Here is a 20,098-nt window from a genome sequence, read left to right as displayed (position 1 = left end):
CCACATACCCTGGCCTTTGCCACACAGAGAGAACTCCAGGCCCCCCCAGTGCCAAGCTCCTCCTGCCAGTGTCTGCACTTGGACTGTTCTCTGTTCCTCCAGCATCTCCCTCCCTCAACTTTTCCCCTGAGTTTCGGCTCCTATCCCTGTTCTCTGACCAGCTCCCCTGGACAGGGAGGGGGGGTCTTCTTGCTGATCACTGCAATGTCCCTGGTAGGAAAGTCTTTCCCCTGGAGGGGATGCTCCATGAGGGCAGGGCCAGGCCTTTGATCACTGAAGGAGTGAATTCAACCAGTGTCAGGAAAGGATGTGGTAAGTCTGGAGGTACCGTGGAGCCACACTCTGGTAAGCAGTCACAATGGCTTGTTTCTTGTGCTAGAAGGAGCTGGTTCCTGGACCTCCAACGCTGCTGCACTTGGCGAAGTTGGAGGTACGTGCTATGTCACCCCTCACTCTGAGCTTCTCATTTGGAAGGCAGGCTCTGCCAGAGCCTCTAATTTGTTCTAGATGATGAGAGGGTGGTCAGGACCAGGGTGGCCAGTTCTGAGAGGTTTACAGGAAACCTCCTAAGAAAGAAAGTTCTTATTTATGACTCCCCAGGGCTGGAAGGGGAACAGGGAGAAGCTAAACAGAGAGGCCTGAGCCATGGGGTAGGACCTGGGGCCTGTCTCTGCCTGGTCTTCCCCTTAGGAGCTCAACCCTTTGAGTGTCCCTGGACCACACGTTCCCCTGCAGAGGTCCATGTCTCCTTTGGTGAGGGTCATTAGCACAGCTCTTCATGAGGGGATGGTGGAAGACGACTTCCTGCAGAACAGTGCATGCAGTGCTCCACCTTTTGTGTTAAAAGAGGGAGAAAATGAGAACCCATATGTATATGTGCTGGCACAGAAGCTCTGGAAGAAACTTAGCAGTGGTACCTGAGGGGTAGGTGGGAGCTGGGTTTGGGGAGATGGGGGTGCAGAGACATTTTACTCTGTCTTTACATATATATTTGAACCATTCTTTACATATATATTTGAACAACGTGTATGTGTTCAAAAGCTTGAATAACAAGCAACAGCAGTAAAACATAGAAATATCATTTTTAAAAGGAAGGTAGCCAGAGTGGCAGATGGGTGAGGCTCCATTTGAGGAGGGGCTGAGCAGTGGCTTTCTGCAGGCCACTCAGTGTGGTCTCTCCCTGGGGCCCTCACACCACAGGCACTGAGCATCAAGGTGGACACTGGACACCTGTGTGCCTCCTCCCTGCAGCACTCAGAATGCCCTGGCCTGGATGCCCTTGGCTTAGATTGGCCTGGGGGCCCTGTAGGGGCCTGGCCTGGGGAAGGGCTGCCCAGTTCCCTATTGTGGCACTCAGGCCAGCTTGGGGCTCTGTGGGCTGGAGCAGGGTGTAGACTTGGTCCTACCCATCACTCAGGCCTGGGTGTGATCAGAATCAGAGACATGAGAGCTGAAAAGGCTGCCCCACTTCTGCCAATCTCTTCACCAAACAGTGGGGAGACCGACCTCGGGAGGGCCAGGCAGCTTCCCCACAGCGCTCACAAGCTACTATTTATAGAGAGGACCCATATGCTGGGATGAATCACCCAGACCCACCTCAGGGAGTTTCTATTCCTGTTGACACCTGAAAGTCACAACACACATAGCTTTCAGAAATAGCCCGGGCTTGGGCCTTGGATGGGGCCTCCAGCACCCCAGGGCGTGCGAGCTGCATCTGCTAGGCTGAGTTTCAGCCCCGACTTTCCCAGTTGGCTGGGATCTGCAAGGGCTCCCAGTTAAGAGCCACCAGGGCCCATAGGTGTCTCAGCTCTCCCAGCCCGGAAGATGGGAGACCACCAGGAAATCTCTGCTTGCAGGATCCGTGGAGGGTATGAGGCCCAAGACTGACCCAAAATAGCTGTGGAGGCCCTGGGGTAGAGAAGCCAGGGCTGGGGAGCCATGTGGGGCTCCGTAAAGAAGCCCACCCCAGCTGGCTGTCCTTGCAAGCACACACGTGGAGGACCAGGCACCCCTTCCCTGGGCTGGGCCATTCCTTCTTTTTCAAAGGCTTCCCAGACCTTGACGCATGCAGTGATTCTTGGCTTTTTTTTTTTTTTCGGAAGCTGGATGAATGTGCAGACCCTCCAAGAGGGTGCAAGAGTGTAGACCTCTTACTAGAAACATGTTCCCATGCCCGACATTCTAGTTCCACTTGGAGAGGAGGGACCCCCAGCAAGTTCCTCTCTAGAGCCAAGAAGAAGAGCCCCTCAGCCAGATGGGCTGATGCTGGAGCCACTTGAAGAGCATCTGGTCCCACCCTCTCATTTCACCGACAAGGAAGTTGAGACCCAGAGAGGGGAAGTGACTCTCCCCAGAGCAGACCGGCAGCCAGGCCTGGAGGAGAAATGACATATCACAATTCACTCAGCTGCACTGGATCACCAACAGGTAAAAGCTTCCGGGCCATTTAGAGAAACTGAGGCACAGAAACTCTGACCTGACCTTGCTCTCGTGGACAACAGGCGACTTTCTTGAGATCAGCAGGGCTTTCACGAGACTGCACTCTGTCCACATCTGCCCCGACTCTGTGGGCCACCCCAGGTGGCAGGGCAGCAGCAGCCCAGGTAGCAGAGCAGTGGCAGCCCCAGCAGCCTCCGTGACAGCAGCAGCAGCAGCAGCAGCAGGCAGACCTGGTTTGTCCCTGATTACGGGTGACATTTTTCTACGAACCCTCAACTTCCTCCTGATCTGAGTCAGGGTTGCAGCATCTTGGGGTGTGGAAACCTCACCATAGGCAGCTCAAGAGCTTTCCCCAGTGGCCCGAACTTGCGTGCCACCACTCTCTGCCAGGCTGCTGCCCACTACCCCAGAATCTTGGTGGAAATCACCAAGTGCCCATGATCACGTACCGTCAGGAATCATCCTGCAGCCCCTGAGCAAGGCACTTGTGGCAGGCCAGGAGTGTGCATGGGAGTCCAGGCTCAGCCACTCACTGGCTTGCATAACTTCTCTAGCCTCAGTTTACCTCTCTGGGGAATGGGGTAATAATGGTTTCTTCCTCCCGGGACTCTTGAGGGCAGTAAATGATGGGGAGCGTTGCCCCCTGGTAAGCACCCGGTAAACTCTGACAGCTGTCATGTATTATAACTGAATTGTTCTCAAACCCTAACCAAGCATCTCTTGGAGAGTCTGGGAGGGAAGACACAGTCAAGTTTAGAACACTGAGAAGTCTAGATTCTTCCTTGAGAGTGAGAACACAAGGTCAGGGAATGTCTGCTGGACTGGCCTGGGCTGTGCTGTGCTGCCTGGGCTGGTGGGGATGGGGGTGCAGCTCTGTGGAAGACCTGGCTTTCCTCTGGTTCTGAGCAGCTGTCCTAGCCTGAAAGGGAATGCCAGTCACTCTGCAGCTGCAGCAGACCAGGCCATTCATTCATTCATTCATTCATGCGATGTGGTTTCTCCCACTGGGGCCAAATGCGGACCATTAAGAGTCATCCGTGTACCTCAGGGGAGATGTCCCTGCTGTCCTGTAGCAACCCCAGGATAAGGACCATGTCTCCTTTGCCTTTATGTCACCGAGCATCCCATAAAATTGGCCCTTGGAAAGTCATATTGAATGAAAGAGGGAATGAATGAAGTGGGCATTTGAAAGAAGGGGTGGGATTTTCAGCAGTGGAGGACAGAGCCTCAGGGGAAAGAGGAGCGTGTTGGGGGCCAGGCATGCAGAGGAGTGAGGGCACTCGGAAGCTCCTGTATGTCCCAGGTGCTCCTGCTGGTGATGTTGGGGCAGGGCTTAGTAGGGGGACAATGGAGAGACTCAGACTGTGAGTTCTAGCCGGGTCCCTCCTGTCTGTTTAACCTTGGGTAGCTCTTTAGTATCTCTGAGCCTCACTGTTCTCATCTGTAAAATGGGCATAATGATATCAACCTCCAAAAAGTATACTGAGTCCCCTCCATGGAGCACCCAGCACAGAGCTGGCCACAGGCAGGTCCCCGAGCTTGTCCCTCCACTCTCCTAGCCTCACTCCAACCCTACCAAGCTCCAGCAAAATGCCAGCATCAAGGAGCTTCTGTTCATGTGCTCTGTCCCCACTGTGTCTTGTTCCTTCAGGCATCGAGGCCTCCAGAAGCCCAGCTCAGGCACAGACTGATGATGGTGTTAATGACAGATAGCTGCATGCACGTAAATAGCTGTATTTTCACTGTGACTTTCAACACCACAACCCCAGGAGACCATGATTCAGGCAGGGAACCTGGATGGGACGACGTTGGTCTGGGGCGTGTCCCCGGGCTCCTCACATTTCATCCCTGAGGTTGCCAGCTCCGCTCTCCCAAGGTCTGGCCCTGTCATCTCCGAGGTGGAGCCCACTTCAGTGCTCCGTGCAAATGAGGGCTTGGTGACCACGCGAGAGGGGACACCTTTTTAGCCTGCAAGCCTCTTCCTGGTTGTGTTCTTCCCATTGCCTGTGTTCCTGGAAAATCCAGGCTGCAGAGGGAAGGAAGGGTGGCTTGGGGCTGAGCCGCACAGCTAGCTTTTGATGCTGCAGCTGTGCAGATGCAGTTGCAGGGCGGCCCCGAGTGGGACGCGGGATTCTCAAAGGTGTGGGCAGATGGGGTACCGTGGACACAGGCAGCTGCAGGAATCAGTCCAGGTGCGGTAGAATCCGTGATAAGAGCCAGCATGGTGAGGCTGGAGCTCCAGGTGCCTGGGGCTGAGCAGGGCTTTACGGGTGGAAGAACTGAGGCAGAGCCCCAGTAGAGAGCCAGCAGGAGAGCCAAGGCTCTGGACTCCCAGCCTTTTCACACACTCTTCATTAAACATTACAAAACAGTAATATATTGAAAGAAGATTCCATTTCAGGGTCAAACAAACAAAAACACCCTCCAGTAAGACACTGCCGTATGGGTGAATTCCCTCTACAGCATTCTGGATAAGCAGGTCTCCTGTCTTTGCACACTGCTAGTGACAGAGAGCTCACTGCATGGTGATGCCATTGTCTGCTGTTGGACACTCCGGTTGCAAGACAGGTCTGCTTTCCGCAGCGCCTGGGGCTCATTCCCCTTATGGCCCCATGAAGCCTTACGGCGGAGCATGTCCTGAGCCCTGGAGGAGGCGCTTTCCTTTTGCAGGTTGGGAGCACCCCTAGTCCTTTCCACATCTTCTCCTGTGTTGTGGCTCCTCAGCCCCTCCACGCAGCCCTGAAGACAGAAATCCTTGGGACCCAGGGTGATCAGACCTGTGCAAGGGCCACTGTCATCCCTGTTCCTCTTCTATGTTCTCTGAGTGCAGCCTTGGTTCACCTCGTTTCTCACTTTCCTGTTTATAAGAACACTTGGGAATTGCCATTTTTGTTTCAGCTATGACTGCATCCATGTTTTGTGTATAAATATTTGTTCCTTTCCAATATTTCAGCAACGCACTTCTGATTTTATCTCTGACTTACACACTATTTAAGAAACTACATAAGTAAATGCCAACAGATGTTTATTACATTTTATATTAATATCCTGGTGCTGCAGTTAAGTGATTAGGACCAACGGATAGCTGTTTTCTTTGTGGTTTGAGAAAAAAGAGTGTAAAATTGCTATTGCTGGACTCGGGAATGGGATAAATTTTGTGAAAGACCCTTCTATTCTCCTAAAGAAAGTATATTCCCTTGATTTACGGTTTAGTTCTCCCAAATGATCAGCTAATTCTACCTTATTAATTGGGCTGATCAGAGGTCTAATTTCTCTGTCCACTTGATCAGTGATATTCTAAGGGGCGGGGGGAGTGCTAAATTCTCTAACTCAGTTATATTTCCATTTCTCCTTATTTCTTTTTGCATTTCTGGCATGTTCCCATGATGTACTGCTTTGCTATGCTCAGTGCAACATAACTTGAGTGTTTTGTGTTCACTTCTTCTTGTAACTTTTACCATTATGTAGTCTCTGTGTTAGTTTTTCAATTCTTTTTATTAAAAAAAATTGCTTCGTTATACTCCCTTCTCCTCTAGCACACTATGTGCCTGATAAACCACAGATGATTCTGCCGTTTTCCTCTGTCTATGCCTTTCGTTTTCTCTGTTTCTTATTGAATGAAGATGTTTGGATTTTGTTGTTTTTAATGGAGTCTCCTTTTTACAGGGGACATTAATATGAACAGTGTCTGTACTGCTTGTGTCAGCCTTCATGGGGCTGCCCCTCTGCTTTCTATTTCAAGACATTGTAGTTTTTCATTTTCAGTTTCTATCATGAATTTTCTCTTCCTTTTGTCCCTTCAAAATAGACAAGAAAATTTAACCTGAATATCCAACTTGGAAAATATTTAATTTTTAACTTCTGCATTTACTTCTATTAATAGCTTGCCAGACTTTGGGGGGAATGATATTTTTGTTATCTTCCTTTACCTCTTCATCATTAATCTGGCATCATTTGGGGTCTCTTTTATGTTGTTCTGGATCCCTGATGTTGTGCATAGTTCTTATGAGGTGACAGCTGACCTGTGGACAGATAAAACTTTTATTTTTTATTCATTTTTTGAATCGCAATCGAGCTCTTGTTGCTGCTCCGTCGTCTCTTTGGTGGGATTTGCTTTCTGGCATGACACATCTGCTTCTCCCTGTCACTTCATGCTTTGTTCCCAAGTCCCTCAGATGCTGCATCTTGAAATGTTCATCTTTGACCTGACAAGATTGTGCCTTGTCAGCTGGCGTCCCACTGTGCCTCAAACACACACCCAGACCACTCTTCGCTTCTCAAATATATAAGGGAAAGTCAAAAGTTATTGTTAGTGTTCTCCTTTTCCCCCCAGTATTTAGTGTAACTTAAAAAAAATCTTGTTTTCATATTATCATTAATTAATCAGAAAAATACAGCAAAAAAAAAGAGAATAAAGATAACAGATTGAAAAAAATCACCCAACGGCCAGAATGCAACTACTGTTTGGCATATGGAAATTTTTTTCTAGGTTTTTCTTTTTTTTCTCTGTGCGTGGGTTTTTTAAAATCATAGTTGAAATCACTGAATGTATAATTCTATTGTTTGTGGGTTTTTTACTTAACATAGTCAGCATAAATATAACAGTCAGACAAAAATTTTCCATTGAGTAGATTTACCACAGTGAAATTAACCTCTTGTTGGGATTTAAATGTATGTATTTTTTGCTATCAGAAAAAAAAAAAGCCAAAGTGAAAATGTGTCTGTACATAATTTTTCTTTCTTTTGCATAATTTACTAAGGTAAATTCTCAGAATCACTGGATGAAAGACTTACACAATTTTTATGACTCGTAACACAAATGATCAGATTTCAAAAGTTGTGTACTAGTTTGTATGTTCACCAGTGTATCAGTGACTGTTTCACAGAACCCTTGCCCGCTTCTTTGTTAAACGCGATAAGCAAAAGTTTTATCTCTTTGTAAGTCCCCTTCTGAAACTGCCTGTGTCCTTTGCCTCCTATCTACGCGGGTCTCGATAATTACACGTGCTTATACACTCTTCATAAAGAAAGAACATCACGTATGTAACACATTGGTTACGGTTTGTTCCTCCAGTATATTATTTGTTGTTAAAATTTTTTAACAAAAAGAAATTTTCTATTTTTGTGCTATCAAACCTGTCCTGTGTATTTTCTGTTTCTTTTGCTTTCCCATCATCCTAAGTTGGTAAAGAGCTTTTTCCTCTACTGACTTTTATAGGTTGTCTGTTAAATTTTCATCTAGTTTTTCTATGGTTTAGTTTTTTGATGTTTAATTTGAATTTGGAATTTCTTTTGCTATATGGTGTGAGATGAGGGTCTAAGTTGGTTTTTACCCCCCAAATTGTTTGCTAGTGGTCTCGACATAATTTATTGACTAAGCCTTCCCTTTGCATGACTGATTTTTGAGAATGCCTCATTTATTCTTATTTCTGTTAAATGTTGTGGTGCATTGACTGGGATGTCTGGGTGTACGAAAGTATCTGATTTTAACAAGAATGACTTTACTATTTTACCATTAAATACAAAGTTGCCATTGGTGTGGACAGGTTACTCTTTATCATGTGTGAGTAATATCTTTCTAGTCCCTCTTTTAAAGGCTTTGTGAGAAACTATCTATTGATACAATAAGACAGCTTTTCATTTTTGTTGTAATGATGTGATGCACAGTATTAATAGATTTCCTAACATTGAAACTATCTACATTTCTATAGTAAATCTTATTTGGTCATGATGATTTATAATTTTAATGTACTGAATTCTACCTGCTAATATTTTAATTGGAATGTTTGCATATATATTTATAAGTGCATCTGAGCGATAGTTTTTCTCTTTTGTGCCACATTTGCTAAGTTTTGGTATTTGGGTAACAGTTTAATAGTCACTACTATTATCTTATGTTCTGAAATAGTTTATGGAGTATGGGAATTATCTGTTGCTTGGATATTTGAAATAAACTAGAGTCTGTTTTTAGAGGAATTCTTTGGTAACACTCTCAGTTATTTTCATGGTTACTGGTCTTTGGTTTAATCAATACTGCTACTTCTGCCAACTCCTATCAATTATGATAAATTATGTTTTGCCCAGAAATCATCGATTCATGAAGGTTTTTAAACGGAGCAGCACACAAAGGCAGTTTCTCACTATTTTTGCACTTGTCTCCATCTAAGCTCAGCGTCTTCTTTCTTATTTCTAATTATAATCATTTGAGGCCTTTTTCTTGATCAGACCTGTCAGACATGTTTGTATTGTTTAATTTACTGTTTATGTCCCCAAGGAACCACCTATTAAATTTTTCTGGTATTTCCTCTTTTCTAATTTATTTATTTCTGCTTTCCTCTTTATAAGCTTTTTCTGAATTTCCCTAAGACTTTTTGTTCTTTTTTTTTTTTTTCAAAATGCTCAGATTGGGTGTTTGATTCATTTATTTAGTTTCTTTCTTAAAAAAAAAAAAAAAAACTAAAGCAGTTAGGGTGATGTATTTATCTCTGAGAATAGTTTTAGTTGCATTCTGTAATGTTTTTTGAAACAACCAATCCAAAAAGTTCTTGCCATTCTTAATTACTTCTCATGCATTTTATTTTGTAGTTCTCTATTTATTTTTAAATACACAATTCTATTTTTTATTTCCTAGGCTTTTGTGTTTGTGGTCAGAGAATATAACCAACACAATTTTTCCTCTTTTCTTATTGGAAAGTTTTGTTCTTCCTGGGTAGATCATTTATTGGGCAACTGTTTCTGAGAAAAAAATGAACTACCTGTTTGTTTAAAATCAGACTCAAGTGGTATTAAGTAAATTGTATTAATCATATTACTTATATTAGTCTATGTCCTAATTTACATTTTGCCTACTTGATGAGTTCGAATCTACAGTATAGTAAAGTCTGCCACTACAATGTTTCTTTGCCAATGGCTCTTTGAATTCTCACAATTTTACCTTATGCACTTTTATACAGTGCCATACTGTGCATAAGATTACTAAATTTGTCTTCGCAATTGAGTTTTTCTTTTACTAATATAAAATAACCACCTTAATCCTGATGAGTGCCTTTATTCTTAAATCCTACAATGCTTGCGATGATCATTGCCATTCTGACTTTCTTTTTGTTTCTATTTGCTCTCTCTTCATGGGACTTGCACTTTGAACATTTCTGTCATTTATTGTGCCCTTTATAAGAGCAGAGCTGAATTTTATTTCTTAATTGCACTGAGAATGTCAGTAAAGGAAGGGTTGCAAATTTCATGTTTATTGCTGTAATTTCTATGCTTAGTTTCTTTTTCCATTACATTCGCTCCTCTGCTCTATAGTCTGATGTTTTTGTTTGTTTCTTTTTATCTTCAGTGATTTTGAAGATAGCCTTCCTATTTTTAACAGTCGGTAGTTATTCAAGGTTTTCAAAAAAACTTACACTTACATTTTTGTAATTATCAAAGTAAAAAAACCAAGGTTCTGCTTTATAGAGTATTAGCAATTAAGCCTTTGGCTTCTCCCATGTACCCCCCCTCATTCCTACCCCCTACGCCCAGAGGAAGAACATTCTTTCTTCTTTGTTAACTTATCTATTGTATTACATTTGAAACTCTGTGTGCAGATTCTCTCCTTCAAACCTCGTCTGGTGCTAATTATTGTTTTTTTCAGAGAGGTTTCCAAGGAACCTGGTTTGTTTACTCATGAATGTTTGTAAGGCTCTATATTGGTAGCATTTAAAGACGCTCACTCGGGAGAGTGTGGTGCTGATAACACCAAGGCCATGGGTTCGGATCCCTATATAGGGATGACCGGTTAGCTCACTTGGGAGAGCGTGGTGCTGACAACACCAAGTCAAGGGTTAAGATCCCCTTACCAGTCATCCTTTAAAACTAAATAAATAAAGATGTAGGCAGAACATCTGGGAGTGGCTTTCTTTCCATAAATTCTGCATGAGAGGCATCTCATCCTCTGTCTTCTCATTTTCTCTGTTGTGCAGTGCAGCCCCCTGTCGGGCACCATGCTGCTGGTGGCTAATGAAGGTCAAGGCAGTCTTGGGCTGGGCCTTTCAGCTCTATTCACAGACCCTATTTACTTGACCCGTGACCTTTCCTCATTTAATTCTATTTCCTTCTTGGTAGGAGGCTAGGACTAGGCCCTCTTTCAATATCTCCAGGAGGCAGAGGGGCCCCGCCATCCCTGCTGAGGAAAGGCAGAGCGCCACAGACGGCGCTGCAGGGATGGGAACTGCCGGTGACACTAACGGGGCACAGGGGTGGCTTCTAGGGTGGCCACTCAGGTATGCTGTTCAGACAACCTACTGCTGGGAGCTCAGGTGACAGCGCAGCTCTGCCCCTTCAGGCCCACAGTGATGTTGACACTGGGGCCACACTCCTCTTGGGCTGCTCCCAGCCAGCGATCGAGCCCAGCAGAAGTAGTAGTCCTGGGTGATTCTTTCTCCACATGGGGCTCCTTCAACAGGCATCCTTTGCTCAGGGATGCCCCATGGCCTGGCCAGGGTGTTCTCAGAGCTGCTCGGTGGCCTGAGGCTCTTCGTAGCCAGCCCTTTCTTCTCCCTCCTTCCACAGGATCAGCTCTGCGGGTGGCCTGAAGGCTCTCCCTGTCCCCTGCAGCGCCCTGTCCTGCTCCCTCTCCCCCGGGTCTTTCACAGGCACTTCCCCTAAGAAATCTCTTGGATGTCTAACACTGTCTTAGCATCTGCTTCCCAGAGGACTTAGTCTCCCACCCAGCTACCTATACAGTGTGATCGATTGATTGATTGGTGTGGACACCCGAGTTGGCTAGAACAGGAACTGTCAATGGCCTCAGGCCCCAGGTCAGGTGTGGGAAGCTTGCTGGCCCCCACTACAAGTTGATCTTTTTCTAAATTAGCAGCCCTTCTTCAAGAAAGAGAACCATTTTATCTTTTGCTATAGCCTGGAATAGGTTTGTGCCTTTTAATCTCATTCCAATGAAGTTTCTGATTTTTTTTAGTCTTAAAAAGATGGTTTCCTTAGACCCTCAGAGGGAATTCAGAGGATTAATTTTTCAGAATCTCCACTCACTCTGCCAGTAGCTGGAAGTATTTTTTTCAACCTAATTTCTTTTTGCCAGTCCATACAGTGCTTTCTCTGGCTTCAAAGATTGCTCTCTGAGAAGTTTCCATTTGAAGTCTGTCAGTAATTCAAATGTAACCTTTAGAGTAGTCCTACTGGAGAAAACTGATAGACAAATTATGTCTATTTCCACACATACAACTGCTTCAGTCAATTCAGACATGTCCCAGCATCCTAGATTGTATGCTTTCAGATCATTTTTCTCCATTTGTTAGTCATCTTTTTTTTCTTTCTTTCAATTCAGCTGTATTTTGAGTTTGGGTTTGGGTTGGTGATGGAGTTTGAATGTGTTGTCCCCACCAAAACTCATGTGGAAATTTGATCCCCAATGTGGCAGTGTTGGAAACTGATTGAGTCATGGGGGTGGATCCTTCATGAATGGATTAATGCTCTCCCTGGGGGAGGGGGGATTAATGGGTGAGTTCTCGCTCTATCAGTTCCCATGAGAGCTGGTTGTTTATAGGACCCTGGCACCTCCTCTCTCTCTCTCTCTTTTTTGCTTCCTCTTGCCACGTGATCTGCTTGTACCTGCCGCTTTCTACCATGAGTAGAAATAGCCTGAGGCCTGTGCCAGATGCAGCTGTCCCAGAATCATAAGCCAAATAAACCTCTTTCCTTTATAAATTACCCAGGCTCAGGTAATTCTGCTACAACAACACAAAATGGACTAATACAGTTGGTCTTCAAGCATCCCTGATTTTGTTCCTGACCACTTTAGTTCTAGTCTTTGACACGCCAGCAAATATGATAGATTCATCGATGGAGTTTGCCTAAGCATGACCCAGCCAAAAGCGATGTCCTAAGTTCCTTTTTTTGCAGTTTGTTACATCCCTTTAAGCATAAACTTGTACTCACTCTTATCTTCATGGTTCTTGGTTTTCTGCTGTTACTGACGGTGAAAGCGGCTCCTCGTCGCCAGTTTAGCCTCCCTCTTTGGAGTCGCAACACTTTTCATTTAGACCTGGTTTAGGCTTTGGCCTGCTTTTCCCATTATTTTTTAAATGGTTGGTTCCCAGTTACTCTAGATATTCTTGGAGGTAGGCCTGTGGCTATTTTGGCATGTTTAGTCAGGAGGAGGCAGCCTGCCAGCTTGCATTTATTCTAAGCATCCTAGAGTAGGAGCAGTCACAGCTGGGGTCTGCGTCCAGCACTGATGTCTCCAGAGGTTCAACTATGCAACCCCAGGAGGTGACAATCCCACAGACCACAGGAGTCTAAAGCTTTATATAGGAGAAGATACTTTTTCCTAGATCTCTTGTGACATAAATGCATAAAAAGAGTTAATACATAGGAAAGCACAGAAATTTTGGAAAGCCACCAAATCAAGTACTGTGTGTTAAATGTTTAGCACATAGTGCTCAATGGATGGGATATCAAAGTATCTTTAAATACATCTCTCAAACCCTTTCTAACCCTCCATGAAAAAGAAAATATATACCTATCTAATCTATATATACCTATACATAGGTATATATTTTCTTTTTCATTAGGGGTTAGAAAGAGTTTGAGAATGGTATTACATATAGGATCTTAAAAATATCCAAATCCTTTCTTCCTACAAGCTCCCAAGGGTAGTGATGAGAAACAATTGCAAAATGGGAATTCTCTCAGCAATAGCTGGTAGCAAAGAAATAAGTCAGAGGGATGTTGTATTAGTCCATTTATGTTGCTTATAACAAAATACCTGAAACTGGGTGATTCACAAAAAAACCCCACATTTATTGCTTACAGTTTCTAAGGCTGGGAAGTCCAAAATCCATCTGGTGGTGGCAACAGTGACTCAAGGGTCTCACATTGCAAGATGGTGGAAGCAGAGAGAGCAGAAAGAGAGAGAGAGGCAGACAGACTCTCCTCTTCTTTTAAAGCCCTCAGAACCACGCCCCTGACCACCATTTTTAATTCATTCACTACTGCATGGTCCTGCAATCCAATCACCTCTTCAAGGCTCCACCTTTAATTATCATAATGGGATTTCCCACCCTCTTAACAGTCACAGAGGGGGCTAAGTTTCTAATACATAAAACTTGAGGGATACAATTCCTCAATGAGTTTTGTGGGGACATGATTCAATCCACTGTAGATGTTTATTGTGAAATATTTATTTTCTAGTAAAACACTAGGAAACCTAAATCTTCATCAGCAGCCCACTAGCTAATGAAATATGTATGTCCACATGATGGGGAGCAATGAAGCCGTTAGAAAGAAAAAGTCAATTCATACATGCTGATAGGTAACAATTTCCAAGAAGCATTATTAAGTGAGAAAGCAAGGGACAGAGCTGTAGGTATAATATTTTCCAAATTACAAAGAAGTCATACACATGTATGTACCTTTTTTTTTTTTTTTCTTTTGTCATTTTTGTGACCGGCCGCACCGCGCTCAGCCTGTGAGCGCACCGGCCATCCTTATATAGGGTCCGAACCTGCGGCGGGAGCACTGCTGCGCTCCCAGCGCCGCACTCTCCCGGGTGCGCCACGGGGTCGGCCCCACATGTACGTCCTTATATGCATGTATGCATACACTCAGAAAATTTCCGGGAAAAGTTATGTGAGAAACTGTTAACTATGGTTGCCTCTGGAAAGGTCAGCTGAGGAGGGGCCGCCTGTGGCTCACTTGGGAGAGTGTGGTGCTGACAACACCAAGTCAAGGGTTAAGATCCCCTTACCGGTCATCTTATTAAAAAAATAGAAAAAAAAAGAAAGGTCAGCTGAGGCCTTGGGGTACAACAGAGGCTGACTTTCCCCTGTGTGTTCTTTTGCACTGTTTGAGTATCTTATTGAGTGCATGGAATACCTTTTCAATTAAAAAGAAAAACACTAGCATATTAACATAACCTTAAAGAAAAATGAGCTGCATTGGTCATCAGTGCAGGAATTGCTGGTGGCAGACCCTGCTGGCACCTCCTCTTTGCCACGTCTACATCTCGGGCTAGCTGGAAGTCATGGAGGTGGGAGAAGCAGCAGAAGGCTGGGTCTCAAAGCAGGGCCCGGCTGGGCTGGCTCACCCAGCTGCTTGCTGCTGAGGTGCTTCAGGAGCAGGCCGAGCATGAATGACCTTTCAATGCAGTGACCCTGTGCACTAGTGAATGTGGCTTGTTCAGGGTCTGGGACCAGTCACTCCAGCAGCTTGGCCTCCCTTGGGGTAGGGGTGGGGCAGGAAGAGAGGGTAAGAAAGGAGGAGGAGGAGGGGTGGGCAGAGGTGGGTGAGTGGGGAGCAGGTAGAAGTTGGGTCGTATTTGGATTCTTTTTCCAGCAGCACTTGTTCTGGAAGCCTGGGTTTTGACTTGCTCCAAGGCCACCTACCTTGATACAGAACCCCACAATGGCACACATCCCATCCCCCAAATTGGCCAGGCTCATAAGCAAGACATGGCCAAGTCCTGCCTCCAACCATGTCCCTGTGTAACTACAGCTTGGTGCTCTTGTCCCTGAGGCCAGTTTGAATTTTTCACCTGTCTAAGGGCCTTTCTTGGCCCTGTGTAGACCTCAGGCCCCCACTTCATTCTCTCTGGGAATGTCCTTTCTTCCATGTCTCTCCTTTTTCTGTCTGGTTTCCCCTTTGGGGTAGCAAGAGGCTGTAGCAGCTTCAGACCTTATATCTTCCCACTTTTGAATCCCACGGAAAGAGCCCCAACCCCTGCCTGAAGGAATCAATCACTGTGTCCAGGCGAATGTGATGTGTGGATTGCAACCGCCCTACAGTCTGGGGCCGAGTCTCCTCTGTCCAACCATCAGGAAAATGGATGACAGAGAGCAAAGGGGACAGTTGTGAATAGAAGCTGAGTCCTGGAACAGCATTCGAACCCCTGATCAAGCTGTGCCTGAAGTCAGCCCTACCCTAGTTTTCATGTTTTTTATTACATGACACTCTCTCTCTGTTTGCAACAATTTGGGTCAGGGTTTGTGTTGTTGTTACTACTTTCAACAGGAGTTCTGACTGAAGAAAAGGAGCAGATGTTCGTGCACAGTGTGGTTCCATTCTGGCAAAAGAAAACTGCATGTGTGGTATAGAAAGAGAGAGAGAGTAAGAGAGTGAGGCTGGGATGATACATACAGAAAGGGACAATGGGTCTATCTGGGCAGCAGGATTAGAGGAAATTTTTCCTTCTGTGTTTTCTAATTGTGAGTCAATGAGCATGAATCGCTGTGGAAGTGTTTATTATTCTTGACAACATCATTCGAGTCCAGCACTTCAAGGGGGCGAGAGGAAAGCTCATCTAATCTGCTGTTGATGTTGTAGGAAGGACCATGAGCCAACTGGACACAAGCGGGAACTGCTCGTTCAGGGACGTGGACACCGTGATGAGGACCCTACAGCTGGCAGTGCACATCCCCACCTTCCTCCTGGGTCTGCTGCTCAACCTGCTGGCCATCCGCGGCTTCAGCACCTTCCTGAAGAAGAGGTGGCCGGCCTATGCTGCCACCTCCATCTACATGATCAACCTGGCGGTCTTTGACCTGCTGCTGGTGCTGTCCCTCCCGTTCAAGATGGCCCTGTCCCACGTGCGGCCCCCCTTCCCTTCCTTGTGCACGCTGGTGGAGTGTCTCTATTTCATCAGCATGTATGGCAGCATCTTCACCATCTGCTTCATCAGCCTGGACAGGTTCCTGGCCATCCGGTACCCACTCCTGGTCAGCCACCTCCGGTCCCCCAGGAAGATCTTCGGGATCTGCTGCACCATCTGGGCCCTGGTGTGGGCCGGGAGTATCCCTATCTACAGCTTCCATGAGAAAGTGGAAAAGTACACGTGCTTCCACAACATGTCTGATGGCACCTGGAGTGCCAAGGTCTTCCTCCCCCTCGAGGTGTTTGGCTTTCTTCTTCCCACGGCCATCATGGCTTTCTGCTCCTCCAGGAGCGTTGGCATTCTGCTCGGCCGTCGGAACCACACCCAGGACTGGGTCCAGCAGAGATCCTGCATCTGGACCATCGTGGTCAGTCTGGCTGTCTTTGTGGTCTCCTTCCTTCCAGTCCACCTGGGTTTCTTCCTGCAGTTCCTGGTGAGGAACGGCTTTATCGTGGAGTGCAGAGCCAGGCAGAGCATCAGCTTGTTCTTGCAATTGTCCCTGTGCTTCTCCAACGTCAACTGCTGCCTGGATGTTTTCTGCTACTACTTTGTCATCAGAGAATTCCGCATGGACCTCATGGCCCACCGGCCTTCCAGGATCCAGCTGGTCCTCCAGGACACCTTGAACACCAGGGGCTAAGGGAAGGAAGCCCTGCTCGGAGGAAGGAAACTCCACCCCCAGGTTCTAGTAACAGGTATCCCATTCCGAGTGCTGGGGTGATCTGCAGCACGTTCGCTGCTGTGCTTGCCCTTTGACACTCCTTGAGCGCCATCATTGCTCATTGTGCCCCAAAGACGTTTCTCCCACGCCCAGAAAGCTCGACTTAAGCCACCCGGTGTTTGGGGATCTCTGAAGAACCTAAGAATTCTTGATTTCTAAGTCCAAAAACATGAGGCAGAAGAATCAAGAAAAAGAGTGAGATGCTCTGAACACGGCTGCTTCCCAACTCTTCCCGTCCTTCTGTTAGACTAGAACATTCTGGAAAGAAGGGAGAGAAAGAGAGAGGAGTTAGGGGAGGGAATTAAGAGAGTCAGTTATGGTAGAGTGGAAGGGATGGATCAGACCCCTTTTTAGTTTGGGGATCCCAGGACGGAGCAGACTGGCATTTTCTGGTCCCTTCTGGAGCTGCGTTGGTCAACAACCACACAGAGATGACAGCAAGTGGGGGTGTTTGGGGCCAGCCAAATATGTACAGATGGCCCCAAGTTTCCCATGGGCCTTAGAAAGGCACAGAGATCAGCCACGCTTTTCCATGCCCACGAGAAGGCTGCAGAAGGACGGAGGGGGACCAGTGTGGACCAGGTCATGGTAAAGCTGCAGATATTGTGGGGAGGCAGTAGGGACAGCATAGAAAGGCGTTGGTGACACCTCAGAGCCATGAGGGGACAGGATGGATACACCTGGGAAAGGAAAAAGACAGGCCAAGGGCTGGAAGTGGATGACCCCTCCCCCACTGCCACTGGGGTGTCCACCTCATGGAGTGTTAGCACTGGCCCAGGACTAGGAGAGGCAGTGGGGACAGCCCTGGGACAGGGGGAGCCCTGCACCTGACCAGTTTCCTCTGTGGAACAAACTGGGAAATTGTTCATTAGACCTAGTTTCCTTGAAAACATTGAGAAAGAATCAGGCTTGACTTGGTTCAGCCACAGCAGAATGAAGGTGTTTGTCTTGCTCACTTGAGTCCGGGCTGGGCCGTGGCATGGGTGGCATTGCCCGTGGAGCTGTCCCTCTCCGGTAACTGGGAGGGAGAAGATGAGGCGGGCAGGAACCCTCTCCACTGACTGTCACAAAGGCCGGGCCTTGGGAACGATGGCAAGGGGGCTGTTGGCAGTTCCCGCTGGGAGGCTGTAAACAGTGGAGTCACCTCGGGGATCGGCTCCTCTAACCATCTAGATCTCAAGAAGGATCACACAGTGACAGCAGAAAGCCTTGCGATGACTCAGCTGCTCCAGAGAGAGAAACGATTAGAAGGATACATTGTGTGGTTTTGCGAGAGGGAGTGAGTGGGAGATGAGACCTGATGTGAAGAAGACGAAGGTCTTTAGAAAGAAAAGCGACCACAGCTGCCTGTAGGAGGGCCCAGGGGAGGGGGTGGGGTGTCGGGGAGGGGAGGGGTGAAGGGGGCGATTTCCATGCCATCTGGGACCTGCCTGTGGAGGAGGAGAAGGTTGAGCAATGCCCGAGGCTTGAAGCCACGGAGGGGGTGCGGGATGGGGTGGGGGACCAGGCAGGAAGGGCTGAGGGCAGGGCTGCTTCCTGCCTGAGCATCTGTTTCCCCAACTGGACTGAGAGCCATTGAAGAGCAGGAGCCTGCCTCTGCCTCCCCTGCAGCCACAGCTGTCACAGTGTTCAGGTGGCTCCACAGGGTTCCGTGGAGTCTTCTCTAGGTGGCTGGAGGGAAGGGTCAGGAGGAAGGTGTCAATGAAGGAGTGGAAATGGTGGAGGAGTGACAGTGACCAGGACCAGAGGCCCTGCCTGGCAGCCACAGCACCACAAGCTCTGCAGACCCAGAGGGGAGGCCGAGTTCTACCCAGCTGTTCCAAGCCCTGGACACTGTTTTCCCTGCCCATGGGCTGCACTGTCCCACAGCCACCGTGGACACAGACACCACCTGTGATACTCTAGAAAGCCAGACTGTGACATGCAGCAGGACATTGGGGGCTGGTTTGGGTCAGAGTCCATGGGTGGATAGAGTTAGGGACCCCCCTCCTCCAATTTCTCTCTTTGCATTGGGAGCTGGGAGCCCACCTGGTGGAGCTGAGTGGTGGCCTTCAAGTGCACTGTGTCTACCAGTGTGCTTACGGCCAGGCGGGCCACCTGAGAGAAAAGGGTCAGAGGACCCTGACCACTCATCATCCCAGCAGTGTTCACACGTAAATCTTGACATGGGAGCAGCGTAACTCTGTCTGGATGATGACAGAGAGGAAAATCATCACACAGGGAGAGGAGTCTAGACCCATGAGCTGCGTGACTGTGAAGGGTAGGTCCTTGGAGGGTATAACACGCTCAGGTTGATGTGACAACCGTGGACCTATGGGCAAACCTTAGAAACCCCTGACCCATCCCAACACACTGTGGGGATGAGAGTGGCTTCCTCTCTCTCCCCATGGGGACCTATCCTGGCCTGAGGGTCTGAGGGAGTGGGTCTAGGTCTAGGGCTGCAGGCCAGTATAGCTGCTCTGCAGGACTTAGACTCTGGGCCCAAGTAGCTGCAACCGAGCTGGCCCACAGTCACAGGAGGGGGCAGAGGGTTAGGGTTAGGGTTAGGGTTAGGGTGCAGATGCACCTGAGAGCCCACTCCTGCAGCCAGGGCAGCCAGTGAGTTGAGTAACCCTGAACTTGGTCATAGAAAAGGCTGACATTCCCACTACTAAAGCCAGTGGAGGCTTGAAGCCATTGTTTGGCCATAAATGTGACCTTATTTGTACTACTAGTCTGGAAAAACCTGAGACATACCTGTTACATGTACATTTATGAAACTGGCACAACTAATTGGAAAAAAACCAATTTGATTAATCTGATTTGCCAAATAAATAGATTCATTCCATGTTGTGTGACCTTGTCTTGAGTTACACTTACTGGCTCCAGAGGAGAGCTGGTCCCTGATGGCCCCTGCCAGGGGACCCAAAAATCTTGGTGTCTTCAGTAGCCACCTGGACTCCCAGTGTAAGGCTACAGGAAGCTGGCCCTCAGGTCTGCCTCAGAGCACTGCTGGGCCTGTCCCAAGCAAGCAGGAACTGGACCCTGCGGGGTCTAGTGGCAGCTCCCCCACGTCCACTCGGATGCTGCATTCTCTGTGGTGGCAACTGGGCCACACAGACCCCATGTATCCTGCCTTGGTCCACCCCACCCTGCTTCTGCCATCTTGTGCCACCACTGCCATGATACTGGAGCTGCTTCCAAAGGCCCTTTCTCTTCTGCATACACCAGGGGGGCCAGCACAAGAGACCCTCTGACCATTAAGGGGCTGAAAACACAGGGCTAGCCTCCAGAAGTCCTCCACCGGGGCC

General features: G+C 47.5%; 1 protein-coding gene across 1 annotated transcript; it reads left to right on the top strand.

The window, feature by feature from the left end:
• The first annotated feature begins 15,767 nt into the window (after positions 1 to 15,767).
• On the top strand, positions 15,768 to 16,727 carry GPR55 (G protein-coupled receptor 55). The gene has a single exon (XM_063088363.1). It carries the CDS (start codon positions 15,768 to 15,770, stop codon positions 16,725 to 16,727), a length of 960 nt encoding a protein of 319 aa, XP_062944433.1.
• The last annotated feature ends 3,371 nt before the right edge of the window (positions 16,728 to 20,098 follow it).

The sequence above is a fragment of the Cynocephalus volans genome, chromosome 1 (genome assembly GCF_027409185.1).
Source record: "Cynocephalus volans isolate mCynVol1 chromosome 1, mCynVol1.pri, whole genome shotgun sequence".
Lineage (NCBI taxonomy): Eukaryota > Metazoa > Chordata > Mammalia > Dermoptera > Cynocephalidae > Cynocephalus > Cynocephalus volans.
Note: the sequence above shows the minus strand (reverse complement) of the source record. Positions and strands in the feature narration are given on the sequence as shown.

Bases quoted from the DNA above. Each gene is read 5' to 3' on its own strand.
- GPR55 (XM_063088363.1), top strand. From the start codon at position 15,768: ATGAGCCAACTGGACACAAGCGGGAACTGCTCGTTCAGGGACGTGGAC.